General features: G+C 35.5%; 1 protein-coding gene across 1 annotated transcript; it reads right to left on the bottom strand.

The window, feature by feature from the left end:
* Positions 1-17,036: 17,036 nt before the first annotated feature.
* On the bottom strand, positions 17,037-18,859 carry exosc3 (exosome component 3). Its single transcript, XM_065264054.2, has 4 exons — positions 18,601-18,859; positions 18,209-18,358; positions 17,921-18,072; positions 17,037-17,482 (listed from the first exon to the last, which is right to left on the bottom strand). The coding sequence occupies exons 1-4, from the start codon at positions 18,826-18,828 to the stop codon at positions 17,275-17,277; spliced, it is 738 nt and encodes a 245-aa protein (XP_065120126.2). The 5' UTR covers positions 18,829-18,859; the 3' UTR covers positions 17,037-17,274.
* Between the last annotated feature and the right edge of the window lie 323 nt (positions 18,860-19,182).

The following is a 19,182-nucleotide window of genomic DNA, read 5'->3' as shown; positions in this document are numbered from 1 at the left end:
AGGTGGGGTGCATGGGCACCGTGCCTGTTTCAGTGATACAGAATTATTAACTATTACTTTGAATGGTGTGCTATCAGAAGGCAGTAGGGTTGGTCAAGCGTGGTCTCGTCAAGTAAAACCTGATTGTAAATCAACCTGTTGGTTGTGGGTCAACGTGAACTGATCAGGGTTAAGAGTTTTGGGGTAGGAAAATTTTACTTTGACATGTTGTTCCAAGACATGATTTGCATCTTTTTGGTACAACCACTCTGTATGTGATTCCCAGTGGGCATTTCATTTTCAAATCACCACGGCATGGAGAATGGAGTATAATTAGAGCAATGATTCACGCCAACATAATACCACCCTGTCAGGAGTGTCCTAAACAAACCATGCTGTTAATAGTTTTTTTAAACAAAGCATGCTGTTAATCAGTTTTTTGTTTGCTTATGTAAATACATGTTTTTAAAGGAAAAAAACACACATCTACCTACACAAGTTTACTCATTGGTCAGGATTATAGGTGAATGCATGCAAATGCAAATGTGTTTCAAACAGTGGCACTGATATATGTTAAGAAATTAAAGTGCAAGAAGTTTTTAAAGTAAGGCAGCTCAAACATGGTGTTTAATCTGGGATTAGGATAAAACCTCTCCTGGAAACCGCCACACAGTATATTAACACGTAAAACAAATATGAGTGCCCAATGTTTGAATGCACTAACATTTACAAGGTCTTTGCCTTTCCAAAAAATAAACTAAATAAAGCTGACTCTTAAACTAACTCTAGAAATGTTAATAAGATCAAACATATTTCCATAGTTTTATCTTCATGAGTGTATGGGACAGTTGGTTTAGAATAAGCCAGGACTAGTCTATAAAACCTTTTTGTTTTACTTGATTTTTTATTTATTTTACTTGTTGATATGTTTTATCGTTGTTTAAAATATAAACATACATAAAAGAAGCTAAGCTAATATAAAATATGTAAATAAATATTTAAATTGACAAAACAATGGCAATAATGCAATTTAAGTTCTGTCGGTGTAAGCAGTTTTCAGTTGAGAAAACTCAAATATGCACTTTAGCACTAGACTTGGAACCCTGTCTGGGAAATCGCCCATATGTACAATTTGTGCGTCAAATAGGCTATTTATTTAAATATGATGTCAGTGTATGATATTTAAGTGTATCATATTTAAGAGTTTCTGTGGTGTTAAAGGAAAACACCACCTTTTTTATATTTTACTATGTTCTTACCTTAACTTAGACAAATTAATGCATACCTATCTTTATTCAATTCGTGCACTTAATCTTTGTACAGCGCGTCATGAATGTGTTAGCATTAAGCCTAGCCCCATTCATTCCTTAGGATCCAAACAGGGATGAAGCCACCAAACCCTTCCATGTTTTCCATATTTAAAGATTGTTACATGAGTAATTACACGAGTAAATATGATGGCACAAAATAAAATGTGGCGATTTTTAAGGGGATAAAAAATGAGAACTATATAGACCTTTCTCACAGTAACCGGAAATACGTAATCGTCGTGTAAGCGGAGTTCCTGTCAAGCGTCAACACACTAGAAAAACATAAACCCGGGCAAGTTTAAAATGGATCAAAGAGTCTACTTCGTTGATGTGACACGACTAATGGAGGAAAACTTTTTCCATGAAGAATTTGTCCATTAATTTTTTAGGTAAGTAGAGAGCGAGTCTAACTGTTACTGAACTGTTAACTAAAACGACACATTATAAGTCTCGCCGGATAGCCTGAATCCACTTCTGTCTAACTTCACCATCAACAGGGAATTGATGGAACAGATACGGCTTTTTACATTGCCTTGACTGCGGAGGAAGTAGATTTCCACAACGATTGCGTATTTCCGGTCATAAATACGGAAGTTGTGAGAAAGGTCTATTGTTTGGCGGAAGATGACTTTGCAGAATTTTGACATCGACGCGCAGTAGCATCATCACTCCTGAATACTCCCCCTCTTGCTCAAACTCCTCAATATTACGGCGCCTGAAAACATGGATATATAGAAAAAAATGTTCTGAAAGTACATATGTATGTGTGTGTGTGTGGTTAAATATACATAATAATTACACACAGTACAGACACATATATTAGGCAAAAATGCACTTTTATTTTGTATGCGATTAATCGTGAATAATCTTTTCCCAGCAGTATTAATAATAATAACTCCTTGAAAAACAATAAGGTCTTTGTACCTCGATGCTTGGGCCCTAATAACTGATTTTCTTGGTTTCTGTTCTATTTTCACGTAAAGCTGCTTTGAAACAATGTTAAGTATATTTTTATTGATTAGTTGGTTGTAATATTACAAACATTTACAGAAATAGCAAGTCACAGATGTATAGGGGTGGTATCAAAGTCCATTTCCTCCTCTTTCGCAAGAGATGTTTTGAAACTTCACAGTGCAATAATAAAATGCATCTGTGTCTAGTATACTGTAATGCTAATATAATGTTTCTCAAGTAACCCAACTGATATATATTGAGTTCTGGGGATGCCTACTTAATGTGACATGTGATCAAACATTAGGCCGTGATATGACAGGGAAGCTTTTTGGCAATAGACAGCAGTCCATTTATTAAAAATAAAATATCTATTTTGTTTTTTACATACTTTTGTAAACATTTTGTATACATTTTTGTTTTAAACAACAGTGAAAATGATATTCCTTTCTGCCAAAATGAAAAAGATGATAATGACACTGTTGTTGAAGTCAATGGGTATGTATATTTTCAAAAACTTCCCAGGGCCTTAAATTGTTCCCCCAGATTCACAAACTTTCAAGGATTTCAAGGACCCTTGATGTTTACAGGTCATTCTTGAGGTTAAAATGTACTTTTATAAAGTATTTTTGTAGCACAAAAAACGCTCGGGTAGCAATGCAAAGATCATAGGTTTGATCCCCAAGTAACACGCATACCGATGAAAATTTGCTTTGAATAAAATCCTCTGCCAATAATGTGTAAATGTAAACAATCTTGTTTTATTTAGTTTTCTTACTTATTACCTAAATTTTATTTAATTTAATTTTTCAAAAGGGTTAAATGCATATTTCATCAGTTTTCCTGTTTTACATTATATGCCTCAATAACTTGTCATGTTTTTGTTTTCTTTGTGAGTCTGCAGTACGGTCATGGGTCGTACCCTCCCTGTTCTCTTATTTAGTAGGTGGCAGACTTCCTCTTGTCAGTAGCTCCGCCCTTGTTTCCGCTCCAGAGCGTTGAGTTATGCAGTAAACCGTGACCCTCGTCATCCTACAGAAAGACGACGCTCTGTTCTGCTGAGCTCGGCCATCTTTTAAAGTCATTTGTTTCAAAATGGAGATCTGAAATCATTTCAGTCAGACAGAGAAAATATTGAGTGCCTGTAGATTTTAATCTCTTCTATCGACATAATCCACCTCACTTTTTAACTATTATCTGAAATAGAAAAATCATGGAGCCTTAAAAGTACATCTCCATTTAAATGAGAACAGAATTGTTTACAACTGCTTGAATTCTTTAATGTGATGTATTTCAGAGTGAAATAGTATATAAACATTTTTTTTTAGATCATCAATGTTTGGATAATGAAAATGGCTTGCTACATGATGGACTGTTAAAGGTTAAGAAGTAAGGCGTTGGTTGAAAAGTTAAAAGTGAGTTTGTTCAGAGAAGGAAATAGTGTCACATACCATTACACCATGACTTTTTATATTCAGAATATTATGCAACACTGAACCACAAAAAAATATGTCCGCATTCAGGAGAGAGTATCAGCGTACGCACTTTTCTACAATTCTCTGAAATGATTTTACACAGACTTTAAACTGTATATGTAAAATACTCTCATGACTATCATCAGTCGGGTTGTCAGGCTTATAGTTTTGTTTTTGCCTCATTACACAAATAATGTTATCTATCTACCTGCATGATGTTTTATTGCACGTTCATGCGTATTAAACTTCCTTGTGGAACCGGTTTCATTTATTGGATATTCAGGACATGTGAGGTCTCTATCTTAAGAAATGACATCAAAGTTTGTTTCCTTCAAAGGGCGTTGATAGTCATGTCTATCTTGCCTTAACTAACCCTAACCCTAACCTTACAGTCTGTTTATATCAACATTAAAGGGATAGTTCACCCAAAAATACTGTCATGATTTACCAATCAAGTTGTTTTAAACCTGTATGAGTTTTTTATATTCTAATTTGATAAATGATACAGACGCCCCATTGGGTACAGTAAACTCTAAAAACAAACGGTGCTATATAGCACCAAAAGTGGTTCTTTGCTCGTAATCATAGAAGAAAAATTTTTAGTGCCGTATAGCACCGGTGAAGCACCATATAATGCTATGTAGAACCATTTGTGGTGCTATATGGCCCCTATATGGTTCTACACAGGTGCTATATGCCACTAAAAATGGTTCTTCTATGATTACGAGCAAAGAACCACTTTTGGTGCTATATAGCACCGTTTTTTTTGTTTTTAGAGTGTACCTTTGCAGTGATAGAAGCACCGGGGACCAAATAGCACTTAAATATGGAAAAAGTCAGATTTTCATGATATGTCCACTTTAAAGGGGGCATTTCACAATAATTTTTTAAGATGTCAAATAAATCTTTGGTGTCCCCAGAGTACTTATGTGAAGGTTTAGCTCAAAATACCATATAGATAATTTATTATAGCATGTTAAAATTGACACTTTGTAAGTGTGAGCAAAAATGTGCCATGTTTGGGTGTGTCCTTTAATATGCAAATGAGCTGATCTCTGCACTAAATGGCATTGCTGGGGTTGGATAGTCCAGATTAAGGGGCGGTATTATCCCCTTCTGACATCACAAGGTGAGCCAAATTTCAATGACCTATTTTTCACATGCTAAACTAAGTTACTGAGTTGATCTTTTTCACATTTTCTATGTTTATAAAAGCTCTGGGGACCCAATTATAATCCTTAAACATGGGAAAAGTCAGATTTTCATGATATGTCCCCTTTCTTCTTCTTCCTTTTTTTCTTACTGGCAAAATCTTGGTAAGCTGGTACATTTTCCTGGAAGAGCGATCGAAGCAGCTTAGCTAATGGAAAAACTACCCAAATCGTCTGGTCTGTTGTCAGATAAGTCAGTTTCCCCTTATGCAACTGTATCATAACCACTGTCTCCAGGTAATAATATGCCACGGTACGGAAATAAGAACCCAATTCTAGAGTTTGTGGTTACTGGTATCAACCAAACAATCCAGTCTATGTTTCTCATGGTAACGTTTGCTTCTCCTGTGTTTGGTGAAGCTATAAAAGCGAATGCCAAACACACTGTGATCCAGCCAACCTTATAAGAGCTAATGAGAAGCAGAGATGCATGCAGTTTGTTGAGAAACATCTGCTTGTGTTTTAGGGTAGCTTTACAGATGAATGTGAAAGACTCTGGCAAGCACGGAGGTGAGGAGGTGGACAAAAAAGGATGGACTGTGTGCAGACGGATGGGTATTGAATATGGTTACAGTAGAGACTGGACAGCTGTTGGTCCGTGCAGGCAAACGTCCAGGAGTACGGTGAAAACATGACATCAGTTCTGTACAGCGGAGAGAGGCCGCTGAGCCACTAACAGCTGCCTTCTGGCTCTTAACACAGATTTTGAGACACACACATACATACACCATGGGCAAATTTCCATCAGCATTTTTTGGACTCTCGGAGGGCTCAGCAGGAATAGGATGCTATTTGAAGGCTTTTTCGAATGAAAGTAACTGAATCAGTTCATTTTATGGCCTTTCCAACAAAAACACACATTACTGGTTCTTCTTTTTGACTTAATGCATATCCCAGCATTTTTTTAAAGGGGACATATCATTAAAATCTGACTTTTTCCATGTTTAAGTGCGATAATTGTGCCCAGTGCTTCTATCAACCTAACAAATGTGAAAAAGATCAACCCAGTAACTTTTTTGGTTAAACCAAAAGTTTTGGTAAACCAAATAGTTTTGGTAAACCATTCTCTGTAAGCATGTGAAAAAATAGGTCATTGAAATGTAGCTCCCCTTGTGATGTCAGAAGGGGATAATAACTCTGCGGCCTTGTAAAGGGTCCAAAATTACTTATTATGACTTAATATAAAATATTCCTTTCATTTTTAATGGTCTGTCATAGACCCAGTACCACATATGAGATACTGTTTGAAAGCTTAGACTCTCTACTTTCTGCAGATATGCATCACTTTGAGATATCTTTTACTGTAAGAAAGTTATTTACACTTAATTTACACTATAACCCCCCAATTTTTTATATAATTTAATATTCACATATTTCATATTTTTCAAATATGACAAACATGGGCAAGTCTTATATCAAATGAAAGCTCTCACTCTCAGGAATAAGGCTACAGCCTATTATTTTTGTTTTATTATCATCACTTATTACACGGCTCTCTGGAATGCTTGATTCTGATTGGTCAGTTGAGACATTTGCAGGTTCGTTCTTTTCGAATAATAACCGCTCCAAAATAATAACGCATAGCCTGTACTACTTTTACGAGTAAGATCGCTCCGCGCCAATAAAGATCAATAAAGATTACTGTTTGTTTGGCGCCATCTTGTGACAAACACTGGACAACCACGACAAGACACAGAGAGCTTACTGAGACTGAACTTGACAAAATAGAGCATGACAGCTACGAAGCCAACACACAAAAAAATACAGAATGGGCGTTAAAACTTCTCAAAGACTGGCTAAAAGAGAAAAAATGGAGACAGACAAGTATGAAGCAGAGGATCTTAATAAGATATTACGATCATTTTATGCATCTGTGCAAAGTTTCGCGGAAGGATAAAAATGTTAATTTAAAACAATTATGCCAATAAAATGTTTCAAATTCATATTCATGTCCAGTTTTTTTTATGTGACAAGTAGCCGTGTAATAAGCGGGATAATGTAGAGGCAGCCGGTAGTTATCGGGAAATAAGCCCCTTCAGTGTGATACAAGACCCTCCGCTTCGCGTCGGGTCCTGATCACACTGTCGGGGCTTATTTCCCGATAACTACCGGCTGCCTCTACATTATCCCTTACATATCCAACAATCGTCCAATGAATAATGAGGTAAAAATCATCTTTTGTAAACGTATGTGAAACTTGAGTGTGAACTGCCTCAGATAACACAGATAGCGACAAATGATACACCATCTTTTATCTTAGGTCCTACTCTAAAAAATGTGTCTGTTCACAGCATTTTCTTTGGTTGGGTGCATGAATAATCCCTTGCTTTTTATTATATGTGCAAAACAAAACAAAGTACTTTTATATGAAAAACTGTCTGCAGTCTGCTAGAGCACACAGAACCAGAATTATTCACTTTCAAAGACAGTGTTTACAACATAAAAAAAAAGAAAACTTGGTGTTTCATCATATGAAAAACAACCTAAATAACAATATTTGTCACAAACAGCAGCTTTTATGTAACTTTCTGTAAAATGATATAAAGAAATTGCATTTATTCCACTGTATGTGGTTATGGGGACACTTCAAATGCTTTTAGGCGGAAATTGAATACAAAAAGGATATTATTCCTCCCTTCAGTTGGAGTAAAATTACTTTTGCATAGATTATGATAGAGAAAAAAATCATTTTTTCCTTTATAGGCTGACATTATCTAAAATCAAACAAAACTGTCTGCAGGTTTCGTTACCACTCAGGGCCAGAGTTATACACTTTCAAATACAGACTTTAGAAAAAAAACATCAAAAAGTGCCTATTTATTTTTGTGTTTATTAGAGGACTGACAACACATACAACACTTTCAACAGTGTTTTATGTAATTTCAAAGGGTTTCCTGTAAAATGACACTAAACTTTTGTATGTATACCTCTGCATGTGGGTATGGGAAGCTTTTGAAATTGGGTAGGCCAAATCCAGACGGAAATCCCCAAAATAACCTTAAAGTGTACCTGCACTATCCAACCATGGCACTTGCCATTTAGTGCAGAGATCAGCTCATTTGCATTTAAAAGGACACCCAAAAATGGCACACACACAAAAAAATCTGGTTCTTCCATTTTTTTAACATTTACGATGAACCTTTAGAGAGGGACCCCCATATATCCATATTTTATGAAACATTTAAATTCTTTTAGATGGATATTAATTGTGATTTTATAAAGTCAGCAAATTGGTTACAAACTTGGCAAGTGCAGAAATGGTCAAAATATGTTCCCCAGCTATCACAGGGGCGGTACTCTTTCAAAAAGAACAGCTTTGCAAGATTTCATATTAATACATTGAGGTACATACTGGTACCAAAGAGTGCACATTTGTATTTCAAAGGATAACACTTGTATACATAATATCTGTATTTAATGGTACAGATTAGGACCTTTTTAAAGGGTCTTGCCCCCGTGCATTGTTTTTTTTTTCACTTTAAATGTTTTGGGACCCCTTAGATGCTTCTGGGGACCCCTGTGAGTCAACCCCAGTTTAAAAAACATGCTTTGAAACTTTGATTGCAAAATAACTGTGGTAATGTGTTTAGATTTGAAAACCATTACCGAGGTCTTACGCAAGGACTAAACAGGAAACTTCTCTTGCTTCTTTGTTTTAATCACAAAAGTTGAAATGCATTTAAAGGAAAACACCACAGTTTTTCAATATTTCACTGTGTTCTTATTAATCTTTGTACAGCACTTCTTGAATGTGTTAGAATTTATCATTCATTCTTATGGCTCCAAAATAAAGTTTTATTTTGTGCCACCATACTTACTCGTGTAACTACTCATGTAACAGTCTTTACATAGAGAAAACATTTGGTGGCTTATAAATTCATCCCTGTTTGGAGCCATAGGAATAAATGGAGCTAGGCTAAATGCTAACACATTCACGATGCGCTGTACAAAGATTAAAAGTGCATGCATAGGAAAAAGATTAATTCGTCTAAGCTGAGGTAAGTAAAATAGTGAAAAACGTTGGTGTTTCTTCCTTTAAAGAAACTTAAGATGCAATTTGACATTTCAATATTGCACAAACCAGCATGACAATGTCAATTCAAAAGAAAGCGGCAGTGATGCATTCCTGCACGGCTGCTGCAGAACAGCACCAATAACATGGCCAAGGACATAAAACAGAGATAACCTTAAATGCACTGTAAGTCAGAAACCGCTATGAAATAAAAGACTAATGCCAAGATAATGATGAAGGGAGCCAATATCAGTGCATCTAATTTAAATATTACAGACGGCTATGAAAGCCATTTGTGGCCACTGAGACAATCGAGTCGTCAGTGTCAAGCCTGTGTTTGTTATTAAAGCTCTAGCAGAGTTTTCTCAGCTTTCGCTTTCTCGGCAGGGATTATTTTCTCTGGCACAGGACGCGCAGTCAGCGATTCACTGCTGCTTGCAGGACCCTGGAGAAGCATTAAATGCACATTCGTGGAATATGCAGATGCAGGAGACGATGGCAGGCGGCTGGAGAAAGTGTTTGCAGTCTTTTGCCCAGGGTGACGTAACCGCGGGGAACAGACCTAATGTACTGTGATATTCAGCCAAAATGGAAGTAGGACTTTGAAGGGATAGTTCACACAGAAATGAGAAATATGTCACCACTCAACCTCACCACTCATGTGATTCAAATCCTAATCCTTTTTAAGTATCACCATCCAGCCAGAATTAGCCAGCCTGATACTTTGAATACGGTGAATAGGGTGTCACGCATTTTATTTCAATTAGTTTTGTACTCTTTAAAGGGGACATTTCACAAGACACATCTTTGGTGTCCCCAGAGTATAATTACCCTACAGATCATTTATTATAACATGTTAAAATGACCACTTTGTGTCCTTTAAAATACAAATGAGCTGATCTCTGCACTTAATGGCAGTGCTGTGGTTGGAGAGTGCAGATAAAGGGGCGCGATATTATCCCCTTCTGACATCACAAGGGGAGCCAAATCAATTAGCTATTTTTTCACAGGCTTGCAGAGAAAGGTTTACCAAAACTAAGTTACTGGGTTGATCTTTTTCACATTTTGTAGGTTGACAGAAGCAATTATAGCACTAAAACATGGAAAAGTCAGATTTTCATGATATGTGTTCCCTTTAAAAACATATGCATTGGGTCAAAAAGCGAAAAACTTAATCTCTTGTGTTGCAATTTAACCTGTGCTGGGTTTTTTAACCCATTGTTGGATAAAATAAAAACATTTTTATATTATTTTCAATATTATTATGATATATAATATTTTCAAGCCAGCATTAAGTCAAATAGAGACAAGCCCAGCCGTTGACACATTAACCGAACAATGGGTTAAAACAACCCAGCATTTTGGGTTTAAACAACCATAGGATAAATTACAACCCAACAGGTTGGGTTTGTCTCTCTTTGACCTAACTCTGGGTTAAAAATAACACTCTACAATAAGGTTGTATTAGTATTGTTCATTGTTAGTTCATCATTAACTAATTGTTAACAAATAAAATCTCATTGTAAGGTGTTACCAAAAGAACCCAGCATTTTTTTTATGTATTTGCAGACACTTTTATTCAAACTGACCTAAGGTATTAATTTTATCAGTATGTGTGTACCTTGGGATCGTACCCACAACCTTTTGCGCTGCTAATGCAATCCAATGATTTACAAAGCCTGGATTATTTATCAACCACTTTTAACATGGGTTTGACAAAAAAGACCCAGCATTGGGTCAAAAAGGGACGAGCTCAGCCGTTGGGTTAAATTAACCCTGAAAATGTTTATATTTGACCAAACAATGGGGTAAAACAACCCAGCATGGGTTGAAAAAATCTGGTTAAATTACAACCAAAGGGCCAGGACTCAACCCTCTTTGACCCAACGCTGGGTACCCAGTATGGTTTTGTTGTCGACGTTATGTAGCCCACTTTACCTTTAGTCAAACAAAAATCTCAATCTAAGTTTACCAACAATCCTAATTGAATCAGGATTTCAGAATTCCTTCCTAATAAAGGAATTGGAGAAAAGTGATTCCTTTGTGTTGAATAACTTTCTTTTTTGGTAAACTATTCCTTTAATTACAATATAAATGACACACCAAATGTGAACCTGCAAGTGCAAAGTTTCTAAAACGTCTGTTTAAGTCCTCGTTGTTTATTCTCTCCTCGGGCAAAGGAGAAGGTAATGTTTAACTTCCTTGTTTGGCATGTTACCATAATTGCACTTGCTACCCAAACCTTGTGCAATTCACGAAACAGCACGAAGGTATTTGTGTCTCAGAGGAGATGTGAGGACATGTTGGTTTATGCACTGAAAACAATGTGCTTGTCTAAACAGGCTGGAGGACGTCCACCTCCAACCCACCTCTAAATTGAAGGTTTTGTTGGCCTGCACAGTGTTGCAAGAAGACTGTTAAACCTGTTCTGCTCTGTTGAACCGGTTCTGCTCTTGTTCTGCTTCTAATTTGACTATAGGTAAAGGAATTACAGATTAATCATTTATCTTGTTAAGAGCTTCAGGCGGGTTGCTTTTACATTAGTCATGGCTTTGTGGTTTTTCATAATTAATGTAGGCAAATTCTGTCAGACCTCAGATTCGCTTTTCTTTGATTAGATGATGTCTTACATGTCCTTAGCACTGAGTTGGTGTTTGATTTATCTGTTTCTTCAAGATACCCAGCAAGTCATTTTGCATTTAAAAGACGCCACACAAACATAGCTGTCTGTGAACATTTTACAGTCGTCTAACAGTAGCACCAAAATAAATGAAATAAAACCTCGTAATCACTGCTTACGTGATGAAAAATCAAACATCTCACAAGTTATTTATGCAAAAACGACACCAAATTCAAATGTATTTTGGTTAGAAGTGAGTTACTTATTTGGTAAAAAGTTAACCTAGACTGTGAATTGATGGTACTGCTTGCTGGGTAATGACCTAAGCCTACATTTAAACATTTAGCAGACACTAGACTGATCTCACGAAAAGTCATGTTATAGACACAAAAATTTTTATTAATTTATGCGTCCATGGCATGAAATTCTTCTTTTTTTCATTCATTGCGCACAAATGTCTTTTTCGTGTCACTCGCTCAAATTTCTCTAAATAACTTTTTCATGTCCATGGCACAACTTTCTTTTCGTGGCATTTTATTTATTGTTTTCTTACCTTTTTTTCCTATTACCATTGTCGCTTAAGGTTGGGATTAAAATAATTTTCTGCTACATTTTTATTCATCCTAACCCAAACCCCAAATCTAACCCCAACTCCAGGTGCGAATAGTTTTAAAAGCAGAAGAAAAACCAGAAGAAAAGAAAAAAATGTAGAAACCAAAACATAAAAGTACATCTTAACCCAAACCCCAAATCTTACCCCAACCCTAAACAACAATGATTTAAAAATAGGAAAAATGACACGAAAAGAAAGTTTTGCCACGGACATGAAAAATTCTTTAAAGAAATTTGTGGGAGTGACACGAAAAAGACATTCATGCTCAAGGCACGAATAAAACTATTTGGGCAAAAATTATACCAAATACAAGTTTTTTTGACTAGATGTGAAAAAATTCCGTAGAAATTGCAGCTGGGTTGCCGGTAATTTACCGTAGATTTAAATGTATGTTTTTAACTGGCAACATTTTGTTCAAAGTTAAATGAACATTAAACATTTACAAGTCTTTGTCTTTACAGAGAAAAACTAAAAAAACAGCATCAAGCAAAACATTCTGGGAAACAAAATCTGAAGCAAAAAACAGAAAAAGGTTGATGATGATTTCTGGTTCCCAGAATGCTTTGCATGAGGCTGTTATTGTATATTTTTATTCTGTAAAGATAAAGAGTTGTTAATATTTCAAATTTATTTAACTTTGAACAAACTCTTGCCAGTAAATAACATTAATTTAAATCTACGTTAAAATTACCGGCAACCCAGCTGCAATAACATTGTAATTTCTACGGAATTTTTTTACGGTGCAGGTATATAGTTAACCTAGACTGTGAAATGACGGTATTGCTTTCTGGGTAATGACCTAGGCCTACATTTAAACATTTGCACAGATTGATCTCACGTAAAGTCGTGTTATAGTCACAAAAAATTTGATTAATTTATTTGTGTCCATGGCACGGAATTCAGCTTTTTTTCATGCTTTGAGCACGAAAGTCTATAAATAGTTTTCCGTGTCCTTAGCACAACTTTCTTTTTCATTTCATTTTATGCCTTTTTTCTCATTGTATTTTCCTATTGTCACTTGAGGTTGGGTTTAGAATCACTTTCTGTTACATTTTTAGACAACCTTCACCAAATCCCAACTCCAGGCGAGAATACTTTTAAAAGCCGAAGGAACACATGTAGAAACCAATACATAAAAGTACATCCTAACCCAAACCCCAAATCTAACCCCAACCCCAAGTGACAATGATTTAAAAATAGGAGGAAAAATGAGAAAACAAACATAAAATGACAAAAAAGAAAAAGAAAGTTGTGTCACAGACATGAAAAACTATTTATAGAAATTCAAGCAAGTGACATGAAAAAGACATTAAAAAATGATTTTCATGCCATGGACACGAAAAACAATCAAATTTCTTGACTATAGCACGACTTTTCTTGCACAAGTAATTTTGCGTTTAAAAGACGCCATGCGAACACAGCTGTCAGTGAAAATTTAACAGACGTCTAACCGTAGCCCCAAAATAAATGAAATAAAATAAATAAATTAAACCAAACACCTCGTAATCACTGCTTACATGATGGATTATCAAACATCTCACAAGTTATTTGGGCAAAACGACATCCAAAGTCAAGTTTATTTTGGCTAGAAGTGAGTTATTTGTAGACTATATCAGGTATCTAGACTTTGAAATGATGGTATTGCTTGCTGGGTAACGATGACCTAGGCCTACATTTAAACATTTTGCACTTTTACACTGCTTTTCTAAATGAGCACAATAAAAGTGCATGAGAAGAAAGTGTGACCAAAAGAATTTTTCCATGTAACATCTTCATGGAAATTACAGATTAATTTACCAGATTCAAAAGACCTGACATCTAGTACCAGTGTAGTAGTAATGTCCAAGAAAAGAGATTTAGTGTCAAGTCTGGCGGTGTCTGTTAAAAAAAAATAAAATCCCAAATCATTTGATCTGGGCATAACAGATGTGTCAGCAAGGGAAACAAGTCATTTGATCCTGTGAGGGAAATATGGGAACAACTGAACAAGCGGTGACAGAGATGGGATACTTCTCCAACCCTGGTCCCTGTGTACTAAAGACCTTTGTTACAACATGTTAGGGCAAAGATTACCACAATACTCCCCCACCTTACTGGAATTTGCTTATCTATAAAGACTGAAACTCCCAGACGGTCTCCAGATAAATTGGTGCTGGTTTAGCTATTCTCAAAGCCTAAACATTTAAAATCAGCCTTTGTCATTGTTAAATCAGGAAACAAAATAGCCTTACCAAGCTGGTATAATCCCAACAAAACCAGTTAAGGCGGTTTGACCCAATTTGTCATCAAGGCTCAAAATAGCTTCAGAGATCAAAGAGTCTTGGACTTGAAAAAAACAATTGAAATATTTCATTAAACTATTACGCAAGTAAACCATAATGACATGATGCAGAAGACTCTTAAATGCTGTAAAAGTGGTTCATTGTCTTGTAATCACAGGATATCCACTTAAGCACATATTATTAAAGGATACAGTACCTTTATAAATAATGCTATGTAGAAGTGGTGCTATAGTGATTTAAAGATAAATGCACAGGACCTAAACTGGTTTCTTATGATTACAAGCCAATGGACTGCTTTTAGTGATATTTAGCATTATTTTAATTTTTGTATAGTTGTTTTGTTAATCTTTGTTAAGCGAAAACAAAAATAAAACAAATATGGGTCCTCTGTCCATCCTTTATGACTGAATGGATATGGTTATTTTAGTAAAGAGTTAGGGACAATATTCATAATCCCTGTTGAAAAAGAAATAGGCATTTTTCAGAAAAGGGAAATGAAAGTATGCTGGTTGTAGGCATGGCTTTTCCACCTTAAAATATGATGTTATTTCCTGTAACTAACTGTAAAAGTACGAGGTCTTTAACCACAAACCAGTTGAAACAATTAGAGAAAAGGCGCCACCTTCTGGACAGAAAGAATACAGTAATAGTTCACAATATATACTGTAACATTAAAGGGATAGTTCACCCAAAAATGAATTAATTCTGTCATAATTTCTCATCCTCGTGTTGATCTAAACCTTTATAAATTTGTTTATTTGTGATGAACACAAAAGAAGATATAAATGATTGTAACCACTGACTTCCATAGTAGGAAAAACAAACATTATGGAAATGGGTACCATTTGTTATTTATTAAAATAAGTTCTTCATCATTTATCACAATACTTAAATAACATTTGTTGTCGAATTCAGGTTGATTTGAGCCTAACAGATGAAAATAGATTGTTTACAAGTGAAGGTGGCAGGGAAAATAACTGGGGTAAATCAAACTGGGTATAGTAAAAAAAAAATTGATTATGTTTTAAGAAGGCCCAGGTTATTCTTAGCATTGTGGACCGTCGATGTAGACTTCCTGAATGCAGAACAAAAACAACAACTTGTAACTAATTTGTGACTGTGGCTGTAAAACTATTAAATTGCTCCATGGAGGAGAAGGTATTTGTTATGTAAACAATGTCTCTATGTATGTTTAAATGTAATGTGTTTGGGGATGTTATTATAATCATATTAGTGTTACTGATGTGTAAATGGATGTGACTTGTAACATTCTTAGTTTCCCTAAAAGGGACAATAAAGTTTAGTTTTAACAAGGGTTCATTGTAATCAATTCAGTTATTTTTGGGACTTGGATATATAATTTCTTTTCACACTTGGCATAGATTTACCTGTTTAGCATTAACAAAATGAAATGTATTAGGACACATATACTTAATAACAACACTATAAATATGATTTATTGCCCTATTCCAATCCTTCAGATTTTGCATAAAAGAAGACATATCATAAGACTTTTTTAAAGGGGCCCAGTGCTTCTATCAACCTAGAAAATGTGAAAGAGATCAACCCAGTAACTTAAGTTTTGGTAAACCATTTTCTACAAGCACATGAAAAAATAGGTCATTGAAATTTGGCTCTCCTTATGATGTTATAAGGAGCTCTTATTATAATAATACCGCCCCTTAATCTGCACTATCCAACCACAGCAGAGCAATTTAATGCAGAGAGAAAGAGAGCGAGAGAAAATAATTCAAAGCACAATTAAGTTTTAATTGCATCAAACCACCATCATTGTGATCAGTGTTTGCACTTCATTCTCTCATTTGCATTTTAAAGGACAACTTCACGTGTTCTCTGGGGACACCAAAGATTTATTCGAAATCGTAAAAATTATTGTGACATGGCCCCTTTAAGATGTCAAATAAATCTTTGGTGTCCCCAGAGTACATATGTGAAGTTCTAGCTTAAAATATCATATAGATAATTTATTATAGCATGTTAAAATTGCAACTTTGTAGTTGTGAGCAACAATGTGCTGTATTTGGATGTGTCCCTTTTAAATGCAAATGAGCTGATCTCTGCACTAAATGGCAGTGCTGTGGTTGAATAGTGCAGATTAAGGGGCGGTGTTATCCCCTTCTGACATCACAAGGGGAGCCAAATTTTAATAACCTATTTTTTCACATGCTTGCAGAGAACGGTTTACCAAAACTAAGTTACGAGGTTGATCTTTTTTAAGATTTCTAGGTTGATAGTAGCACTAGGGACCCAATTATAACACTTAAACAAGGAAAAAGTCATGTGTTCATGAAATGTTTTCCCTTAATTCCTTTTTTTATATTACATTTTTTCTGTTTTCTTTAATCCCAATTTCTGTACTGTTTAATCTTTATGTCTGTTTTCTGACAATCTTTGTTAACATTGTAAAAAGCTTTTCCTTTTTTTAAATTAGTGGACGAGAATCCACTTGTGTTTTAGCATTCATTCATATTTAATACATATAAACTGCAATATGGGGTTGCTTGCAGTGGATGCAATACGTGTTTCAACAGGATTTCAAACTCAATAATTTTTACCCATAAAAACAATCCAGAAGAATACAATTTACTTTTCAGGAATACAAACATGTGTTGTTACAAATGAAACGACAAATATATTCACAGGAAAAGGTGACCTCTTCTCTGCTGCAACAGCCCACACATCGATTCCAAGTCTCTTATTCAGATAAAAAATAGGGCTACTAAAGAAGGAATGTCCATACACAGTTAATGATGTGCTTATATCACTTCAAAGTTGCACTGGTTGGTATTTGATGTATCCACTATAAGGAACCTTCGGACACTTTCTTGAATAGTGTCTGTCTCTGTTGTGAGGTCATGTTCTCGCAGGTCTCCAGAAGATTGGCCACTATCAATGTCTGCTGAACAGTCTTTGCTTTCACCCACACTCTTCCATTCAATCCAACAACCAACTCAAAGGGGAAAATCTTTTCTAGGTCCTTCACGATTTCACTGTGAGGAGTCAGAAGTCTAATGGAAAAGAGAAAACATTAAAAAAATGACAGAGATGTGCTACTGGGAATCTTATAGCGGTTCCAAAAAGCATTCCTATTAATTTTAAAAGATAGTTCTCTCCAAAATAAAAATTGTGTGATCATTTTCCTCATCGTCGTGTTGTTCTAAATCTGTATGGGTTTTTTTTTCTGATGAACACAAAAGAAAATATTTGGATATAAATGATGGTAAGCACACAGTTGAATTCCATCATATTTGTTTTTCCAACTATGGAAGTCAATGGTTAGAATCAGCTGTGTGCTTACCATCATTTATCAAATATCTTCTTTTGTGAGGATGAGTAAATGATGACAGAGTTTTGGGGTAAACTACCCATTAAATATTAGTCGCCCTACACTAAGGAAATTATATAATTCCAGGAACATCTGGTGTCCAAGGACTTAAGATACAAACCTGCGCACCAGACCCAATGACACTTTAAAAAGCAGACCATCTGCTCCAAACACTCCCATTCCATTGGCTCTGCCACAGCTGTCAATACACACCAGCTCAGGCTCCATATCTTTGTTTGCAATTGCGAACTGGCCGTACACCAGATCCCCCACCTAAATATGACGTAACACAATTTCTCTATTATTTTCTGTGAATGAAGAATTTGCAAAACCACAGGTGTGTGGGGAAAAACATGGACAGATAAAATGGCCATAACGTAATGAAATAAACACGTGCACATTGAATTACCTGCACATTAGGTCTGTTTCTCTTTGTAGCTCCCTCAAATGCCAGATATGAGAGAGATGCCTGCTCACTTCCTCCAACATCCACTTTGAAGATATCACCAGATTTTGCGGTCACAATACCAATGACACTTTCACCCTTGGCTGGTACATACTGTAAAAAGTTAGGGTCAAATTGTAAGTGCACAAATATGGCAACGTGAATACAACTTTATTGTGCAAATTTCACGATTTACAAAATTGACACATGCATTCTCTGGTAGTTAAAGGCATTGCCTCATTTCCCAGAGTAGCAATGGCAATTTTTGAAGACTTGACAGAAACACATTTATTTTAAATAAATTGAATTAATTTCTATAACATATTATAAGTGGGTGGTTATGTATAATCCCTCACCCGTCTCTGTTGAGAGTCTATCCAGTACAGGTTTGGATGTTTATGGCGCAGAATTCCACTTTTAAACACGTGAACTTCATCGCCATTTCTCCGAAGCCCAGGACCACATATAGTTTTCTCGCTTTTGACACTACCGTCTTCAGATTCAGGCAAACTGCATGAAAACAGATCGCCAGGTAATAATACTTCGCCTATTTTCTCTCTGAAACGAGTATGTACGGTGTCCATGATAAAAGCCAACGTGAGCGCCCCGCGTGCGTTTGTGTACTTCCGGTGTCATGAAGGAAAATTCTGTAAAAATAAATAAAAGTTAAAATAAATAAAACAATTAATGTATAAAACAAAAAACGTGTTACAACAAAAAAAAATGAAGCAATAAAATACTGGCAAAAATTAGGCGATATCGTAAGTGGCACGTGACCCATTACTTACGTTTTAATCAATTAAATTAAATTATATTTTGTATTTTTATACAAACAAAAATATTTAAAATCAATTAACTTACTTTTTGCAGAATTATTGACAATTAAAAATTTGAAAGACGTTTTGTCGGCTTTAACGACTCCAGACCGGAAATGGGAC

The sequence above is a fragment of the Paramisgurnus dabryanus genome, chromosome 16 (genome assembly GCF_030506205.2).
Source record: "Paramisgurnus dabryanus chromosome 16, PD_genome_1.1, whole genome shotgun sequence".
Classification (NCBI taxonomy): domain Eukaryota; kingdom Metazoa; phylum Chordata; class Actinopteri; order Cypriniformes; family Cobitidae; genus Paramisgurnus; species Paramisgurnus dabryanus.
This window is presented reverse-complemented; position numbering and strand designations above follow the sequence as displayed.

Coding starts and splice junctions, on each gene's coding strand:
- exosc3 (XM_065264054.2), bottom strand. CDS start 18,828: ATGGACACCGTACATACTCGTTTCAGAGAGAAAATAGGCGAAGTATTA. Junction 18,359..18,600: donor TAGACTCTCAACAGAGACGG/GTGAGGGATTAT, acceptor AACTTTTTACAG/TATGTACCAGCCAAGGGTGA. Junction 17,483..17,920: donor TCATTGGGTCTGGTGCGCAG/GTTTGTATCTTA, acceptor CTTTTCCATTAG/ACTTCTGACTCCTCACAGTG.